Source organism: Fusarium poae, chromosome 1 (genome assembly GCF_019609905.1).
Source record: "Fusarium poae strain DAOMC 252244 chromosome 1, whole genome shotgun sequence".
Classification (NCBI taxonomy): Eukaryota; Fungi; Ascomycota; class Sordariomycetes; order Hypocreales; family Nectriaceae; genus Fusarium; species Fusarium poae.
Genome location: NC_058399.1, coordinates 9,799,537 through 9,818,516, shown reverse-complemented (window position 1 = coordinate 9,818,516; position 18,980 = coordinate 9,799,537). Strand labels below are relative to the sequence as shown.

At 48.5% G+C, this 18,980-nt stretch overlaps 7 protein-coding genes across 7 annotated transcripts; 3 read left to right on the top strand and 4 right to left on the bottom strand.

Moving 5' to 3' along the window:
• Nucleotides 1-293: 293 nt before the first annotated feature.
• Nucleotides 294-2,540, top strand: FPOAC1_003166 (uncharacterized protein; the record flags this gene model as incomplete). The annotated part of the gene is made up of 1 exon (XM_044847737.1): nucleotides 294-2,540. One exon carries the CDS (start codon nucleotides 294-296, stop codon nucleotides 2,538-2,540), a length of 2,247 nt encoding a protein of 748 aa, XP_044713653.1.
• Nucleotides 2,541-2,949: 409 nt separating this feature from the next.
• FPOAC1_003165 (uncharacterized protein) lies at nucleotides 2,950-4,833 on the top strand (the record flags this gene model as incomplete). Its single annotated transcript, XM_044847736.1, has 3 exons — nucleotides 2,950-3,408; nucleotides 3,458-3,929; nucleotides 3,974-4,833. 3 exons carry the CDS (start codon nucleotides 2,950-2,952, stop codon nucleotides 4,831-4,833), a joined length of 1,791 nt encoding a protein of 596 aa, XP_044713652.1.
• Nucleotides 4,834-5,288: 455 nt separating this feature from the next.
• FPOAC1_003164 (uncharacterized protein) lies at nucleotides 5,289-6,896 on the bottom strand (the record flags this gene model as incomplete). The annotated part of the gene is made up of 2 exons (XM_044847735.1): nucleotides 5,289-6,049; nucleotides 6,098-6,896. The coding sequence occupies 2 exons, from the start codon at nucleotides 6,894-6,896 to the stop codon at nucleotides 5,289-5,291; spliced, it is 1,560 nt and encodes a 519-aa protein (XP_044713651.1).
• A 2,997-nt stretch (nucleotides 6,897-9,893) lies between these two features.
• On the bottom strand, nucleotides 9,894-11,107 carry HEM2 (Aminolevulinate dehydratase; the record flags this gene model as incomplete). Its single annotated transcript, XM_044847734.1, has 2 exons — nucleotides 9,894-10,802; nucleotides 10,856-11,107. 2 exons carry the CDS (start codon nucleotides 11,105-11,107, stop codon nucleotides 9,894-9,896), a joined length of 1,161 nt encoding a protein of 386 aa, XP_044713650.1.
• Nucleotides 11,108-14,372: 3,265 nt separating this feature from the next.
• Nucleotides 14,373-15,159, bottom strand: FPOAC1_003162 (uncharacterized protein; the record flags this gene model as incomplete). The annotated part of the gene is made up of 2 exons (XM_044847733.1): nucleotides 14,373-15,074; nucleotides 15,139-15,159. The coding sequence occupies 2 exons, from the start codon at nucleotides 15,157-15,159 to the stop codon at nucleotides 14,373-14,375; spliced, it is 723 nt and encodes a 240-aa protein (XP_044713649.1).
• A 449-nt stretch (nucleotides 15,160-15,608) lies between these two features.
• FPOAC1_003161 (uncharacterized protein) lies at nucleotides 15,609-16,329 on the top strand (the record flags this gene model as incomplete). The annotated part of the gene is made up of 2 exons (XM_044847732.1): nucleotides 15,609-15,824; nucleotides 15,877-16,329. 2 exons carry the CDS (start codon nucleotides 15,609-15,611, stop codon nucleotides 16,327-16,329), a joined length of 669 nt encoding a protein of 222 aa, XP_044713648.1.
• Nucleotides 16,330-16,514: 185 nt separating this feature from the next.
• Nucleotides 16,515-18,799, bottom strand: UTP25 (rRNA-binding ribosome biosynthesis protein utp25; the record flags this gene model as incomplete). The annotated part of the gene is made up of 3 exons (XM_044847731.1): nucleotides 16,515-17,814; nucleotides 17,872-18,591; nucleotides 18,660-18,799. The coding sequence occupies 3 exons, from the start codon at nucleotides 18,797-18,799 to the stop codon at nucleotides 16,515-16,517; spliced, it is 2,160 nt and encodes a 719-aa protein (XP_044713647.1).
• Between the last annotated feature and the right edge of the window lie 181 nt (nucleotides 18,800-18,980).

Below are 18,980 nucleotides of genomic sequence, written 5' to 3'. Positions count from 1 at the left end.
TAATCATCTGATCTTTGTGTGAATTTGCTTACCCAACCTCTCATGGATGTGCCCCTATTTGGATCCATTTAGCCACTAATAATATGAGCCAGACAATCATGGTGATGGTGTCGACTTGTATAATATTATTGGTGTGTTGTATCTATATACTTTTGTGTGCACGGAATAGATGGCATCACTCGGGAACTCAGATCTTGCCACTCTTTGGTGTATATAATTCCCTTCTCTCCTCAACTGCGAGACTAGTTTTTCAATTTCTGAATCTGGTTTCGTAATTCAACTTGATCGTTACGATGCATTATAGTTTTGTTCTTGTGGCTGCCCTTGCTGGGCATGTCGCTGCCATCCCTTGCCCACCCAAGTGGATGGTTGACAGTCGCTCCTCATGGATCTCGGCTACTACCAGATTGGACAAGGTTCGCGCTGCTATGCCTACCTTGTATCCTGGAGGATCACCAGCTCCTCCTAATGCTGCCGCTGCCGCTGCCCAAGCCACTACTACTACCGCTGGCACTGGAAACAAGTCTGCTGCGACCCCGTCAGCCACTATTGGAAGTGACGAGGTATCGTCGTCCGAGGCACCAGGTTTTTCTGCGACTTCAGCACCTCCTTCCGTTGCTTCTGGAGATAGCACTGCTGATTCCAGTACTCCGTCGACTGGGGATGTGTCGGTGACGAGGACTACCACAACTATCACCATAACTCCCACAGCTCTTGATACTGCTTCAGTCTCTGATTCTGATTCTGCCTCAGTCTCTGACTCTGCCTCAGCTTCTGATACTGGTTCAGCTTCTGACACTACTTCAACCCCTGATACTACAGCGGTCTCTGACGCTGCCTCGGTCTCTGATACTACCTCAGCTTCTGATACTACTTCAACTTCCGCCACTACTTCAACCTCCGATACTACAGCGGCCTCTGGCGTTGCCTCGGTCTCTGACACTACTTCAACCTCTGACACTGCCTCAGTCTCTGATGTTGCCTCAGTCTCTGGCACCACTTCAGCTTCTGATACTACTTCAACGTCTGATCCTGCTTCAGTCTCTGATGCTACTTTAACATCTGATACTACTTCAGCCTCTGATACTGCATCGGCCTTTGGTGTTGCCTCAGTCTCTGATACTGAGTCAACCTCCAATACTGCTTCAATCTCTAATACTGCTTCGGGCTCTAATGCTGCTTCAGTCTTTAACACTGCTTTGGGCTCTAAGGCTGCTTTGGTCTCCAAGGCTGCCTTAAGCTCCAAGACTGCTTTGGGCTTTGTTAAAGATTCAGATTTCCATGCTACATCAATGGCAGCTACTTCTGCCGACAAAGATACGGAAGAGGATTCGGACCTGGACCGCCGGGACAAAAACACCGATAACCCCGAAAAACAGACCGATAAGGACGAAACTCTGGAAACAAGAACTCAACAAGCAATTGTTAAGCTCGAGGAGGCGTACGAACTACAGGAGCTGTTCAATATCGCTATACTCAAGTGGGGAGAAGCTCAAAGGGAACAAGAAAGGCTGAGAAAGGATTTACGAAAGGCCGAGGTGGAAATTGAACGCAGAGTAAAGGCTGCTGTTGAGTTTGCAAAGGAGGTCCAGGAAGACACCGAGGCGCTTCAAGACGAGGATGAAGAAGAAAATACAGAAAGCGAGAAGAAAACGAAGGAGAAAACGAACAAAGTTAACAAACGCGATGAGGATGATGGCCGAGGATGCGGAAAGAAGGTTAAAAGACGCGACAAGAAGAATGGTTGCGGATGCGGAAAGAAGAATGGGAAACGCCAGGAACAGATTGATCCAGGTCTCGAGCATGAGAAGCAGGAAGACAAGCTCTACGCTGGCATCGGAAAGCAACTGGAATCCGGTAACCAGAAGAGCGACCAGGATGACAGACCCATCTACTTGATCACCGAGAAATTCAAGGTTTACAAGTGTGTGAAACCCAACGGATGCAAACTATACGATATCCGCAAGATTGGTGATGGCAAAGGCAAATGTCAACTGGGCACGACGAGGTACAAGGACAAGCTGCCTGAAGCGAAGAAGTATTACAAGATGGACTACAAGAAAGAGGTCAATGACAGAATCAAGGATATCCAGGATATAATGGAGAATGCCAGAGCAGAGGAGCGAACAGCAATACCGATCTTTGAGAAAAAGAGGCCCGAAAGGGAGAAGAAGGTAAAGGTCGAGAAGGAAGACAAGGAAGATGTGAAGGAACAAGATGTGAAGGAAGATGTGAAGGAACAAGACGACAAGGAAAACCCTTTACTCGCTGATGGAGACGAAAAGAAACAGTACGAACGTATCTCGGCTCTCTACATGCAATACCGAGGCATGCTCGTCAAAGCTATTCAGAGAGATCTCGACCCTGTTCTCTATAACTCCAAGTATGAGGAAGACAAGGAGATGGCCGCCCAGTACCAAGAGGGTAACGAGAGGGAGCAGCGAAAGAGGCTGGGTAAACTCTACACAGACTACCGCTACATGCTTGTTCCCAAGTGGCAGGAGAAGCTTGATCCTATCCTCTGGGCAAATAATTACTAAGTATGTAGTCAGTTAGCTCAATGTCTGGCGTAAGTAGGCTTCTTTGGAAGTGAGAAGTAACCCTTCAAGACAGTAATTAGGAATGGATCCTGTTTTTGCACTCAAACGCCTCTAAACAAAGTAAAAGCTTTAAAAAATGTATGAATATTTTGTATTGGCCCATATGATAGAGGATCGGTGTAAGTAATTCATTATTAAGTGATTCCCCCCCCCTTCTCCCCCACCACATGTTAAAAGTCTTATCGATAACATGCACCTCATTATCATTGACTGCATCAAATAATTGTCACTCTCAACACTCTTCAACATTTCTTGTCTTTACAAGTTTTAGAGTTTATAGACACTGCAATTACCCTACATTGGGCCAATGCTACAGTCTGGCATCCATTAAAGGGCAAAATTGTCAACAATGACTGCTGCAGGCTCCTTCATCAGATGGGGTCTCATCCTCCCCCTCATAGTCGTCGCCTTTGCAGTCGCATACCGCCTTCAACAGCCACTCATAGCTTCAGAAGCAGAAACCCCGGTTACATACTGCTACAAATCTGTTCGAACACATGATTCGGAGCAGACTGAGGCTCAGTGCTTCACTGTTGTCAATGGAGTCTTTACTGCTGTCGGCCCAAGCGATGCTGATCATACAACAGTGGATGGCCATGTAATTCCAGGACTTTGGGATGGACATGGCCACCTGCTTCAGTATGGGGAGTTCCTTCTTTCTGTTGATTTATTTGGGGCTCAGTCTCTGGAGGAAGTGCGGACTAGGATCAAGAGCTATATCTCCGAAAACCCGGGAGCTGGTTCCAAGGATAATTGGGTTCGCGGTGTTGGATGGGACCAGACATTCTTTGGTCGGATGCCAACTGCTGTAAGTAGAAACTAAGGCATCTTGAATCTATGCTGAACAGTTACTGCAGGACGATATTACCCAAGACCCAGAGCTAAGAAACGTCTACATCATGCTCGACCGCATCGATGTCCACTGCACCTGGGTCTCGCAGCCTGTTCTGAACCTTCTCCCAGCAGACCTCCCAGAGGTAATCCCAGGGGGTGAAATAATCCGAGAACCTGGACTTGGCGTCTTTTGTGACAATGCCATGGACTTAGTGACGTCAATTTGGCCCCAGCCAGGTCGGGACTTCAAAGCTCGCACAATTAGAACTGCTATGAAGAAGCTCAATGAGGTTGGCCTTGTGGGCATGCATGATGCTGGATCGACGCCTGAAACTCTGACAATGTACAACGAACTGTCGTCCAGTGATGACTGGACTCTTCGTGTGTACGCCATGTTGGAATGCCCCCAGCGTAACTCATACTGCCGAGACGAGGCTGTCAAGTTTGCTCGAGATGATGACCGTTTTGCGGTTCAAAGCGTCAAATTGTTTGCAGGTGCGTAATTTCGACAACAGTGTCGACAAGATAACTAACTTCAGAAGACGGGGCGTTGGGTAGCTGGGGAAGTGCACTTCTTGACCCCTACTCGGACCATCCTTGGACGTCAGGTTCGCTTCTTATCAATGCCTCTGCCCTCGCCGACGTGACTCAGCGCTGGGCTGCGGATGGCTATCAGGTCAACATCCATGCCATCGGCGACCTTGCAAACCGCAATGCCGTTGACGCTCTCGAGGCAGCTCTTGTTCGGCAGTGTCTCAATGAGGCCACTGCCCAAGGCGCTTCTCCCTCGACACCTGGCCAATCGTCACATGACTCCCAAGATCAGATTGAAGCTCGTGCCGCTTGCCAGTCCCGGCATCGCTTCCGTATTGAGCATGCACAGATTATCCACCCGGATGACCAAAAACGTATTCTCTCCCTTGGAATCATCCCCTCTATCCAACCCACGCATGCAACATCGGATATGAAGTACGCGCAATCTCGTCTGGGCAAAGACCGCATCTCATCCTCCGCCTACCGGATGCGTTCTCTTCTTCCTGCCCGCCCTGTCCTGGGCAGTGATTTCCCTGTCGAACCCCCAAATCCATTCCAAGGCATTTATGCCGCCGTAGCACGTCGTAGTCCCCATACCGGTCGTGGAACCGACGGCAGTCCTGATGGCTGGCACACAGACGAAGCTTTGAGCTTGGATGAAGCCATGTGGGGGTTCACTGGAGCTCCTGCTTATGGCGCCTTTCTTGATGGCCGTGCTGGCGTGATTCGTGAGGGCGCTTTGGCTGACTGGGTTGTTCTTGACAAACCTATAGAATCTTATGATATTGAAGAGCTGCGGACACTGAGAGTGAAAGAGACCTGGGTAGCCGGAAAGAGAGTGTACAGCCGATCTGATGATGACTGAACGGGGCGATCTTTAGTATACATGGCAGCAAGGAGTTCATGGTATCACATAGAGGTATACAGATGGATGCTAGACAAAAAAGATGCGATTGGTTTGTGCACTCTTCTCGGTACTATTGGCTACAATTTGAATGTCCACCACTGTCAAGCTCGACCCGGTAGCTATAGCTGCAACCACAAATTAAACTCCAGCATAACATAACAGTTCTTCCTATAATTTGCATGTTTTGTAACTCAGCATGAAGCTAGAATACTGGCCATACAAGATTCGAAAACCTCTCAGTCTCCCAGGAACAAGATGGAATCTCTACTTCATCTAACTGTGTCGCCATCTGTATGATGAAAATCAACCGCCTGAACGCCATGCAATGGGACTTGGTTGCGATGAACAACCTCCCTGAAAGACTCAACCCGAGAACGCCAAATAACATGATAAACTTGTTTCGTCCGATGGATTTAATCCGCCTTGGCTATGAGCTTGTTCTCCCACCACTTGGCGAACTTGACCGTGGGAATGTCGACAGCCCGCCAAAAGATATCAGCCCACCAGAAGACAGTCGGGATCACCAAGAATGAACTCAAGATAAAGCCTGCAGTGAATCGGGGTCCTTCGATGCCCGTCACGCTGTAAGCCCATTTCTCGAAATGATATCCGAATGCGTGAATGATAGGTCCATGCATAAGGTAGAGGGCGTAGGAGATTTTCCCCAAGTATTGCACGAAAGCTGAGTTGAATACGCGTTGCCAGTTAGCCGAACGGCTCACTGCGAGGACGAACACGACAGCACCCGCGCATTGCCAGTATCGATACTTCTCGGCGTCCCACCACTTAGGAATCAATGACGTGAGGTAAACCCACCCCGGTGTTCTCTCGCCGCCCTGGTCGGGTTGGCTCATAAGGTAAAGGCCCACAATGCTGACAACTGCCCAGAAGATCCGCTGATACCATTGAGGACGAGCAGGCGAGGTCTTCTCTTCCATTGGCAGGGCAGGAGATGAGACGTGAGCGCCTCGAATAAGATCAATCTCAGCGAGCACCATGCCACACAGGAACATAAGGAGCTCCCAACGCGAGTTTCGGTAGGTGAATAGCATGATACTGAAGACAGTGATCAATCGGTACTGGGTGCGGAGGCGAGCAGTGGCCACCAAAGTTAGGAATAGGTACAAAGAGCATCGGAACTCGACGGGGATAGTCCATAGGTGCTGGTCGTAATCTTTATGAATCGTTAGTTACGTTCATATGTATGAGGCATTCGACTTACTGGTACTTCCACCGTGTGTCTTCCAGCTGAAGACATGGACGAACTTGAACATGTCCTTGGCCCAGTCTGCGAATTGAGCATAGTTGGTTGCAAGTCGCGGTGGGTGAGGCTCTCTGACATTTCTCATGTAAGTGGTGTCCATGGCAAATTCTCGAGTTTTTTCGTAAACACCTAGGCGAATGAAGGAAACTATCATCAAGGTTGAGATGGCAGTTGGTAGATAGAGACGAACACCTCGACGAAACACTAGGGAACTCATGGTTGTCGAAAAGTCTTGGGTGTTGTGACTCCGGATAAGCTTGAGGGGTCGATAGGAGAGGGCGTATCCAGAGATGACGAAGAAGAGACAGACAGCTGGAGGTCCTTGATACCAAAGCCGAAGGATTGGCAACTTCAGAATGTTGTAGTGGGCATCATCGCAGCCCCAGCCTTTGGCAATGATGAAGGCTTGGTAGAAGAAATGACAGAACAAGACAACCAAGGCGGCGACGCCTCTCATGCCGTCGAGGTAGGCAGTAGGAGCGAGCTTGGCAGGTCGAATTTGATCCCGGGCATGTCGTCCCTGAAGATAGCTAGGAACGAAGAACCAGGCGAAACGAATGAGACAAACCCTCCAAGGAGTTGAACGAATGTAGTCGACAGGAGCAAGAATGGGACCGGCCCATTTGTCATAGTGAGGTCGATGATCTTGTTCATCTCTACCGCTGTCGCTGTCAGCGTCGGAGACGGATCTGTTGTCTAGCAAGCCCATCTTCTCTTCTTCAGAGAAGGAGTATATGCTTGGTGAACGACGACTCATTGCTGTGGGAGACGAGGCCAATGAAGGCGTCGTGAGAGAAAAAAGAGAGATTGGCAAGAGTGAGTCCGCCTGGTAGGTCGGTGCAGAGGAAGGAGCTCAATGGGAGAAATTGGGGAAGGAGCAGACCAAAAGGAAGACAGGAAACAAAAGGAAGGCAGCAATCGTCACAATTTTGTCAGGTATTCAATACACAGACCAAACAAAAGAAAACAATCAAGAATTGTGCAAAGCAGAATATTGGAGGCGAGCCAAGGGACCGTTGTCGAGATATTGTCTTGGGAGAAGAGAATACAGAAATGAAGAGAAACGCCGAGGTGCCAAGAGAGATAACCACCAGGGAATATCTGCTGCTTTTGATACTTGGGAAACACAAACGTAGATCCTGAGAAGCAGGGAAAGGGAGAGAAGCTCCATTATACATATGATTGACAGGTAACCAAAGGTTATACAGTGTCAGTGTTGGCCACTGCCATGGAAGAGGTGCCGACGGGCTTCCGATTACCTACCTACATTCAACAAAGATACCTACTGTATTGTACAGGTATCTTTGTAGTAGCATGAATGGGGGCATGGCGTAAGCGACCTATAAACCCACGCCGTCTCATAAGTTAAAACGGCAATCAACGGAGACGTGCTGCGTTTCAATGCACCCGATGGCTTGCTTTGCTTTGCTTTGCTTTGCTTTGCTCCAAGACGCCCCATTTCAGGCATATACGAACACCACTGTTACCCACTCGCCTACCGATCTTTGTCAATTTGGTTGTAGTATAGTTGATTAGGCTAGGATAATGAATAGCGATCTGCAGCTTTTGTTATCAAAAATACGAAAGTAGTCGTCACTTGGCAAAGCTTGAGATGATGATCATGCAGATAACCGACTTTTACACAAGCATTGAACAAAATGGATCACAAACTTCTATCTACTCTGGATAATCCATGAAGGGGCTCAAGAAATCAAAGCTAAGCGCCAAGCATGAATTGTAATAGAGGCGACTTGCTTAACCTGCTATAAATACCTACATATACCTACATAGTAGTTAACTACCTATCTAGTAGTCAAAGCGCGCCAAAAAAAAAAAAAGACATGCCTTGTTTTGTGTATCCAATCCTAACACTCTAACCAACTTAAAACAGGGGTCTCAGGTACCAGGGGGGAGAACAAGAAACAAGCCTTGGCCAAGAGAAGCTAAGGTGCTTACCCCTGTCCACGACAGATCTGTTGGTTTGTGTATTAGTAGTTATTTGGTTATTTCCATTCAACTACGTAGGTACTTACTTTATATGAACTTTCAACAACAATAGCAGCATCGTCATTGTCTTTCTTTATTATCTCATCTCTATTACCAACCACTGCCTGCCATCTTGAAAAAAGCCATCTGTACTCGTCCAAAATCAATGACACTCTCATACATACACCTACATCTTCTCCTGACGTCGATTTTCACACACTGACCCACCCCCCACAGTCCAAGTTGCCTCGAATCGATGCCACCAGGCCCAATTATTCCCAAACCAAGCGTACCAATGCTAGGATAATAGCTTGAAAACGCGCGTACAGAGCACTCAGGCTCTCCAAGCATGTACATAGTATCCAATGGAGGTGATTCACCCCCATACAGTACTGTACAGTATCACAGCTTCAGGTCGGTCGATCACATTTTAGACCGGCTAAGCGGCTACCATCATCTTTACGACGCCGCCATTGGGAAACAGCTTCAGTTACACGCGACGGGAGCATCACCCTGAATATTACATCTCGGGCGCCCATCGCAATGCTACGGGTGTCATATGCATTGTAGAACACGGCTACTCGGCAAGACTTTTAAGGTAGTATTCCCGGCGTTACAAACTCGACAAAACTCCCGCCTCAGCGTAACTCAGCAGAGTAAATGCCCTAGATGCCGTCCTCAGCTGCCTACAAATCATGTCTGTTCATACAAGCCGCATGTTGAGCCATGTTGGATCGAAACTTAATCCAAAGCCCTCAACAAACCTTGAAATACATATTCGCATACGGTAGTTGAACAAGACTTGGCATTTCTGTTGGTTCGTCATCCGAACTCCGATCTATCGATGGCTTCATCAACACGAAACAACGACCTAGCAAGCTTAGTCCATCTTCTCATCTGTGTTTTTTTTTAACCACATCTTCAAAGATCTCTCAGGAGCACGGTCATATCCACATAGATAGATGCATGATAACACGGCGCGTCAAAAGTCCATAGCTGACAACACTACATAAACAAAGCCCCAAGTTTTCAGGTGGGTTGAATCACATACAGTGTTTCTATACATAGCTAGTGGGTGCTTCAGTACAATAAGTACACTATGCCATCCTATGATATAAAAGGCCCAGCCCCATGTTGTGTGACTCGCGTATTCACCGCGTTTTCACATTTAGTGAACTTCACATGCACATGTACTGTATCTTGTATGTGGTGGTTTACTTACACATGTACTCTTCTCATCGTCGCCGAGGCCTTGCATTTGTCCAACTTCGACCACAATCCACAAGATCGTGAACCGTGCATCAAGAAGAATCGATTCGAAATGATCTGACCGTCCGAGATCACCTTCAGAATACGCATTGCCCGGAAGTGTACAGCATATTTCTTGTGATAACTCCTGGACGGTCTTGTGGTGGGTGATTCGCCAAGTTGCTACTCAAAGCTCTTGTTCGTCCTGCCGTAATAAGTAAGGGATCACTTTGGTATTTGGCCTATTTCTATTATAATTGTTTGCACTCGTCAAAATCGCTGTATCAATCGGTGTGTAATTGCCATTGAGTTGAGTATGCTCGCAGTGCTTGCTTTTCTCCCTTCAGAACTCCCGTCATGTTCAACAAGCTACGTTATGAATTATATGTGTAATGTTTTCCATTAAATGAATAAACGTAACCAAGTGCCTTGCTTGTTGGCTATATAGAAACGCCCCTTTTGACCTAAACACCCAAAACGCCTCTAATATCAACCATTTTATACGTGATCCTCATCATGTTTAGTTCTCAAGCCAGTCAAGGAAGTCAGGGGTGAAGTAGCTGACTACGATGGTAGCACCAGCCCGAAGGATACCCTCTGTCGACTCAAAAGCCATTGCCTTTAGGTCAAATACGCCAGCCTTGGCTCCGGCGTGGATCATGGCGTACTCGCCGCTGACCTGGTATGCAGCCACTGGTAAATCCTTGCCCAAATCCTTAGCGTCACTGATAATGTCGAGGTACTGGCTAGCAGGCTTCACCATAATGATGTCAGCTCCCTCGTTGATATCTCGAACAATAGCACGTCGAGCAAGACCGCGGCCACCAGGAGGAAGCTGGTAGCACTTGCGGTCACCAAATGAAGGTGCTGAGCCAGCAGCATCTCGGAAGGGACCGTACAGACAGCCAGAAAACTTGGCAGAGTATGACATGAGAACGGTCTTGTGGGCTATTCCCTCTTCAATCAGCTTCAGCTTGATAGCGCGAATACGGCCATCGTTCATATCTGAAGGAGCAACACATTGGGCACCGGCCTTGGCGTAAGCAATGGCAACATCGGAGATGCGGTCAACGGACAGCTGGTTGTTGAGACTGCCGTCATCGCGGAGGATACCGCAGTGGCCGTGCGAGGTATACTCGCAGAGACAGACGTCACAGCAAATGAAAAGTTGTGGGAATCGGCGGCGGATGATTTGAATGGCTCGGATAACGGGACCTTCAGGGTCGTCGGCGGCAGTGCCAAGAGCATCCTTGGTGCCAGCTTGCATTGGAACACCAAAGAGCATGACGGAGCGGAGACCCTTGTGGACGAGAGGCTCGAGGAAAGGGATCAGCTTGTCGCAGCTGAGCTGGTGCTGACCAGGAAGAGAAGGGACGAGGATCATATCGCCCTCACCGTCGGTAACAAAGAGGGGGTAGATAAGCATAGACTAGATCCATATTGTCAGAGGCATTGACTTCCATGTTCAATTGTATCGCATACCTTGGTGAGCTGACGCTCAGCCTGCCATGAGCGGGCCAGAGGGTGGAAGTATCCACCATGGAGCTGACTCGAAATGTCGCCAGAGATGCTGACGCTGGTGGCAGCGGTACTGGCGTAGGACATGGCCCTCGAGACGTGTGAAGCTCTGTCGTCAAGAGTGGAAGCGGAGGAGCGGGGACCGGAAATCTGAGGGCGGCGAGCACCATTGGCGTCGCGAAGGCTCAAGTCTTGAACAAGGCTAGAGAAAGACATGATGGTAGAAGTGTTTACAGTCGTTTCGAAGGTGTAAATGTTTGTTTTGAAAAGTCGAGGAGCGGAGGTTTCAAAGCGCGACGAATATGGCGGGTGTTAAGGTGGCCAAAAACTCAACTGGGGGGGGCCCTTGCGATAGCGGGATGAGTCGGATGAATGGCGAGTGTTTTGGACGAGGAAGATGAAACAAGACAAAAACACAACCAAACAAGGGAATTCCGGGGGTATCGGACGAGATGGGGGAAGAAGAATGAAGAAAGAGAAAATGGGAGAATAAGAATGGGAGGATAGAAGATGATAAATATTTAGTGTTTGATCGATTGTAGGAATTGCAATTGCCAATGAGAATGCCGCTATATTCTACCCGAGCCCGTCAGCGACTTCCTTTCCGCTCATGTGCAGACGGCATAATCGGTCATGTTCGGAGAGTCCGTGGCTGAACCAATCCTAGAAGCCCAATCGCCAACCGACTCCATCGAAACTGCCAATCGCTTTCGCTCGCCACTGGAAAATTTCCTCAACAGTCTTAGTCGTATCCGTAACTGACTGCACCTACGCCGGCGACTAACTACCGGTCTCGCAATCGCATCCATCGAACCAGGTCTAAGCCACCCTCAAAGAACCTCGGAATAAACAAATCTCAAGGTACTGAACACAATAATAGACTTGATGGTATTTTTCGTAAAGAACCCCTGAAACTAGTTCTCACTTTTCTTTCCAATTGGCTTGTGAGACATTGGCTAGAAGCCTCGGAAGACTGTCAACCCCGCAAGCCAATAACGGCCCCGGCTTTGCTAATTAGTTACTCGTTCGCCTTCCATCACTCATCCGGCCACTACCGGTCCCCCGACCCGGAAGACGGGGATCAAGTGGGGGGTAATGTCTCCGGAGAAGCTGGTAAGGACTTGATCGACCAAGTTAAGGCCTTCCATTTAGACTTTGCATTTCCTCGGAATTGTTTATATCCCGTCCTTTGCTCATTTACCATTAGAATTTGATTGACTTTCCGGCGTATTCGCATGACGGCACATGAAAGACATGGTGAATCGACTCGACCTCCTGGCCGCCATGTTTCAACCTTGAACATTTTGGTGGCGAAACACTCTGGGGACAGTAGAGGACTCGATACCTCAATTGGGACACGGGATATTCTAAAGTCAATATTTACCTGCAGGCTCACCCAAAAGACAGGGCTAACCATGAGAACATGCCTGAATGAGAAAAATTACACGCCACACAAGTACAACCACAGGTTGCCTTCTCTCGTCATCCCGTAAACCTCCCACTACTAATTGAAGCATTGACAAGTTGTGAACCCACCACTTTCCCACTCTCAGCCCTGCAAAGCGAGACTAGCATTTCCTTCGACCGCAGATTCAACACCCCGCCTTCTCATCAAGTCTGTTTATATGATACTTGCAATTTACCAAAGACCACACATTCCTGGCCATATCCCTCATGTATATGCCCAAAGACATGTAGAGAAGGGCGTATGCGACATGATTGATTCAACAAATAGGCGCAGCTATGTCTCATTAGATCGAAATGTTTAAAAGTCGGTCCGTGAGTGACAAGAATATCGATATCCTTTGGCGCAGCACTGGACTAACCATCTTGGCTCCGAGAATACTGAAATGTCCAATTTCCATGGCGGGGTGACAGAGGACTGTTGCATGTAATAGTTACGGCATCGTTCTCGAAATAGAGGAAATTGCCCTAGTCCAGTTCTGCCCGTTCACTTTCTGTTTTATCCTTACGATCACAGCTCTTATCGAGCAGTTGTATATCATGATTCCCTGCAAAGCGATCTTGTGCGGATGTGGCTGAGAGTTGAGCTACAGCCGCTATTTGGAAGTCTTGAATCTGACTGCGTAAGATCTTCAATATGAATGAGTACATCCTCAGGGAGCAACCCTAGCTACTAGTTATACGTATTCGTGAAGCATACCACCGTGACAGGGATTGTTGTAGTCTTATGATGGTTGATGTGGCGAAGCGTGTAGATGTAGTTTGCTAGGAAAGTGCATAGACTGAGCCAGAACTTTTGCCATTTTGAAGAACACCAACGGTCGAGTAAGATTCTAGTCCTTTTTCTACTTGCCGGATACCCTAGGGGTGAATAATGATAAAGCGAAACCGGTATCTTCATGGGAAGGAATGCAAGCTGCACGTAGATAGTTCAGGCAGCCACTTTCAATGCCGCAGTGAAACTTGTGCATCAATATATTGGCAGCTAGTCTGCTGAAGCATTCAAACCGCCTTAGTTTAAATCTATCAGGCAGTTATACGTGTTGGAGGTGTAAGTCCACATTACTACACATCCATGGATACCTTCAGCGGGTGCGAGACTCATTGCTCATTTATTTGCCTAGTCTATCTAAATACAGGCACTGTCCGCTTGAATAAAAAAATCTATTCCTTTAATGAGATTTAGTTGAAGCTGACTTTGCAGGCGATGGTGACCTTTCTTCTGCAGGCTGAGTTGGCGGTTCTTCAGCTGATGAGTCTCCAACTGGTGATTGTGATTCTCCAGCTGGTGACTCTCCAGCCGGTGCCTCGTCTACTGGTGGTGCATCAGTTGGCACTGCCTCAACCCATTGTCCCACCCGTGATTCAGTCACTCCATGAGAACTCCTCTTTGAACTCCTATGCTTATGCTTGTGCTTGTGCCCGTGCGATCTCGACTGCCCACTGGATCTCTTTCTAGGGCTAGGCCAAGAATCAGCGCAGCATAGAAACATAAGGAACGAAGGTGGTTTTTGATGACGATATGGGTCATTATAACTATGACGGCTCCTCCTACTTCTGCTGCCATGACTCTTGCTGCCATGACTCTTGCTATGATGGCTTTTGCTGTGATGGCTTTTGCCATCTCGACTCTTGCTATGCTCGCTTTTATGGTGCCTGCTGCTCCTCGCCTGTGAGCCTTCGCCAGACATGGTGGTCATTACTGTCTAATACTGGCGTTTGTTTAGTATATAGAGGTATACTATAATTCGGAGTATGGGAGATAGCGAAGAAAAACAATTCCATGGCAGACTCAAACCACTGTATATGTACTCCTTTTCGGGAGTGATTATTAACCCTAATCATCATGCGAACTCACTTCCAACAACAGCTCAGTTGATCATATCAAACATTCCCAAGCTTGATTTCTATTTGAGTGGCTCAAAGAACTAGTGGTACAGTAGCAGTGTACAGCAAATAACTCACATCTTTCCATTCACGCATCGCCAATCATCCAATCCTTTTTTGTTAGATACCCTTAGACCCCCCTCAGTTGTGTGTTATCCCTAGAGTCCATAGGCTTGTATCTCTCGCTCAGTGCATCCTCCACTGTCTTGTTCACCTTGTCCTCGGGCTTGTTAAATCGTTGTTGGAGAGCTCGCTCCACAGGGGTCAGTGCGGAAAGAGTTCCATCCTCTTGAGCAATATCGACATTCTCCTTATCCTTGCTGTGATCCAGAATAACGCTGGCAAACTCCTTGGTCTCGGCCTTTGCCTTTTTGTAAGCGCTCTTGGCCGCCGCTGCGACCTTTCCACTGGCGTCACCAAGCTTGGCAGCCTCTTCCTTCACGAAAGGCTTTGCTCGTCGCTCAGCATCCTTTGCTTTTTGTCCAGCCTGGTCGGCAACTTCTGAAGGGCTAGCGCCGACGGCTCGAGCCCAGAGTCGTGATGCAGTCTCCTCAAGACCTTCACGTACTTGGACCCAATCGGTGTGCTGCACCCATCGTGCTGCGTTCTCGACTTCAGTGTTCCATCGGTCCTTGGCGATCTCAACAGTCTTAGCCCTTTGGGCTGCTGCGACTTCGGACCGCGTAGGCGGTGGCAGCGGTGGCAGAGGGTCGATCAAGCCCTGGAGAGCGAGAGCTTGGGCGCGAAGCGCTGAGCCTTGTTGCTCACGAGTGCGCTGGTGAGCGAGCACTGAGAGATAGGCAAGGGAGAGGGTGAGCGTGACACCGCCGGTCTGGCAAACCAGTTAGCACGTCAATTCAAGCAATTGCATTCTTTTTGCTCGTAGAGTTGCGTACGAAGCCGGTGGTAAAGCCCATGATTTAATGCTGTTCGAGCTTTGTCCAGTAGGCCGATATCGATGCGGTAATTTGCCGGGTTCTTGACGTCTGGGGACACGACCAAATTGAGAGTGACGGTCGATTGAAGCTTAAATACAACGTATCATAGCGTGCGCGAGCTCAATTGCCCCGGTATCGCGTATCGTTTTCCCTTTAGGAAGCTGTTGAAGAGGTTCTGTTGGTGGTGGGTTGACGGAGCGCAGAGGCTCTCTCGGCAGACAAGACAAGCCGGCTCCGAAAACTCCAGCCAAAAATTTCCCTCCACCAAAAATTGTCCGATCAATACAGCAGACTTGCGGATCGGAGCCGCCCACGTGCACGATAACGACAGGAAATACAAGCATAACCGCCCTTCTCAAACCGACTGCCACCTTCGAAACCTCTATATCGCTCCCTCAATTGATACGATATTCTAAAACCCTGACATAATGGCTGGTGGTACCGTCAAATATCGGCATCTGAGCCGCAACTCAGCAGCCCGTATGGCACTGCTGCGCGGTCTCGTAACTCAACTCGTCCAACACGAACAAATACACACAACCTACGCCAAGGCGAAGGAAGCCCAGCGCATGGCGGAGAAGCTCATCACATTGGCCAAGAGGGACAATGAACCTGCCCGAAGATCAGCACAGGGTATCCTATACGTACGTCAAATCAACAATTGAGCAAGACCATTACGTTAACAGTTACTTGCAGACACCACACACACTTCTACCCAAGCTACTGGGCGAGCTAAGAACACGGTATTTGGACCGAGAGGGCGGCTACACTCGTGTTGTCCGCACCGAGTCCAAGAACACCTACGATCAGGGTGAGAGCGCCATCCTCGAATTCGTCGACGGCCCCAAGGACTCGCGCTTCATGATGACAGCCAAGACCGTTGCTCGTGACCGTATGCTCGGAATGGACCACACACCCGTCACAAGGACGAACATCAAGAAGGTCACCCAGTTCCGTGGCGAGGAACCCTTTGAAGAGATGGTGCGAAGGTTTATGGTTCTCAAGGCTAATGATGAGACCGTACCACAAAAGGACGAGAGCAGTCTGGCTGAAGTCGAGGCTGAACAGACGGCCGATCAGAATGCTGCGAGAGCAAAGGAGATGGCCGCAGGGATCGTCCCAGATTCAGTGAAGAAGACGTCGCAATAAAAGAACTCGTCACTGAAACGAGGTGTACCATATTATGAGGAGGGCGAAGCTCTGCACAAAAACTGTATCAATTACTATATCATGACATGACTTTCATCTAATCTTTTGATTTTTGAATTAAATCTTGAACCTTTTGCTCAAGCTATATACCAACTTTACCGATATACTCCTGAAGTAAGACGCATCTAAAGAAATTCAAAGGTATCGCCGCGATCCTGGATCATCTTGCCAACTCTCTTGGAGCCCACGATTCGCTCCAACTTCATCACATCGTACTTGGAAAACACGACCTTTGCGGTTCCTTGACCAGGCTCGAGTCTTAGATCCTGCTCAGTCTTGCTCAAATATCCGCCTGCAATCTCAGTATAGAAGATGGGGTTGTCGGGTAGCCCGTAGAAGATGGCCCGCTGCACACCACGGAATTGGTAGCGTCGGAAGTGGTGTGCTCGCTCTGTGTAGAGTAGCACCCGGTGACGACCGCTGAGGAAATGTGAGCGCGCCCGAGATGCTTCTGGGACATCTGTGTACTCGGAGATCGCACCAAAGGTGACGTTCTCCACAGCACTTGATGTCGCAAAGTAGTTGCGCACGCGGACAAAGTCGAGATATGAGGGGACGAAGATAAGAGTACCTGTGGCATCCTTTGCTCGCTTGGCAAGCGAAGGGATAATAGCAGAAGTGAAATACTCGAATCTAGCATCAGGATCTTTGTCAACCGACTTGGACTGGAATCGTGAAAAAGTCTGCTTTGCCTTGACCCCGAGTTGTGATAGCGTGCCAGGGTACTCGGGTTGCAGCCGAACCTTTCCAGCCCAGTTGTGACAATGTAACCGAAGCAATTCGGACAGCTCGGGAGTGTTAAAGGCAGACAAAATGATTGTTTGCCTGAAGAACTTTGCCCAGTCTTCCAGATACCAGTTTCGCACGCGGCTGAAGTCGCAGCCATGAGCGTCCTTAGGCTGTATGTTCATGTGCTCAAAAATAAACTCAACATGTTCCCAATTTTGCATGAGAAGAGCATCAGCCTGATCTACAACAACCATCTCGATTGAGCTTAGGAAGTCAAAGTCAAGCTTTTTATCCTCCTCGGAACCAATGGCCATTCGTAGGCCTAGAGGACTGGCGAAGAGGATGTCTGAGTTGTAGAATTGGGAAAAGTACTTGATCGTCTTGCGAGTAAACTTCATTCCAAGACGGAACATGTCATCATCGCTTCCTTCAAAGAGGTCCTTAAAGTCGGCCGGTCTGTCTGCACCAAACCTGGCCTCCTTATCCAGGTATCCGTCGTCAAATCGCTTGCGGTTTTCCTGCTGATCTGGCTCACACAAATCACGGATCATGTTGACCATGCGAAGACAAGAGTTGCGTGTGGGCAGGAGGAATAGAACCTTTGGTCGAGTGAAGCCTTGGTCTCGAAGTTCCAAATCGGTGTCTTGACCTTCCTTGGCTAGCTTGTAGTTGTTCTTGATTACGCGGTCCCGAGTCCTTATTTCTGGTTAGCAGGTAGTTCTCAATAGCTGAAGCATGGGTGTGGAAGCTCACTTGAAGACGTGGTTGAGCGCATGAAGGCACGTCAATTCTCGCAGAGAGTCCGAGTTCTTTACTGTACGGTCACAGAATAAAACATCGTTATAGTTAAAAAGAAGCGGGCTCAGATTGCGCTGAACAGTATTGAACTCGCCAATTTTGCGAGAAGAAGTCTCCTTGAGCTTCTGCTTAAGCTGCAATCCATCGAGCCCAGCAATAGGTTTCGGTACTTCAGATCCCGCATCAGAGGCTGGGTACATGACGGTCGCTCTCAAGGTTTGTAATAGCGCTCGCGTTGTTGCCCAATTTCCTTCTTGTACTGACTTGACTCTCTTTGCAACAATGTCGTCGTCGGGGTGCGCGAAGTGCACATCAAATGGATCGGTTGGGTTCTCCTCATCCTCCGAATCGTCATCGTCGTCGACTTGCTCCTCAACTTGGTCCTCGTGTTCATCTTCAGCACGGTCAATGTCCTTTTCTTCTTCGTCTTGGCCTTCTTCGCCTTCGTCGTCGGAAGAGGAATCTTGGTCAGATTGAGGTTGAGTCGGTTCCTTATGATCCAACTTTCGTCTCTTAGAACTGGGGGCGCTTTTGTCTTCATTAAAACTTTGTAATAAAGCCATGTATGGTTTTGAAGATGCTGTCTGTTCGTCATCATCCTCGGACTCGGGCTCGATGTCTTCCATCACTGTGTCTTCAGGCGCAGATTCTGATTCTGATCCAGAGCTTTCTGATCTGGAAAAAATACATCGTCAACAAACTGCTCGCATCGCATAATCAGATGCTTCTGTATTTAAACTTACCCATCGTTTTCTGCAAGTCGAGCGCCGTCAAATCGTCGATTAGGTCCAAATCGGCTTGTCGCTTTGCCTCCTCGACCACCTCTTCCCCTACCACGACCGCCTCGACCTCTGAAATTCCCTCCTCTTCCACGTGGCGGCATTGCTTCGATTCGAATAGAGAGATATAGCGTATAGCAAATCCCCAATGAGTCTGTGGTATTGGTTGTTTCAAAATGGTTCTCGCCGTCAAACAAAGTTGTAAAAAAAAAAGTTATAAGGCTACCTTCAGCCTTGCGTAGAGAAGCCACAGTATGGTGGGGTATATCACCAGTACGCCACATA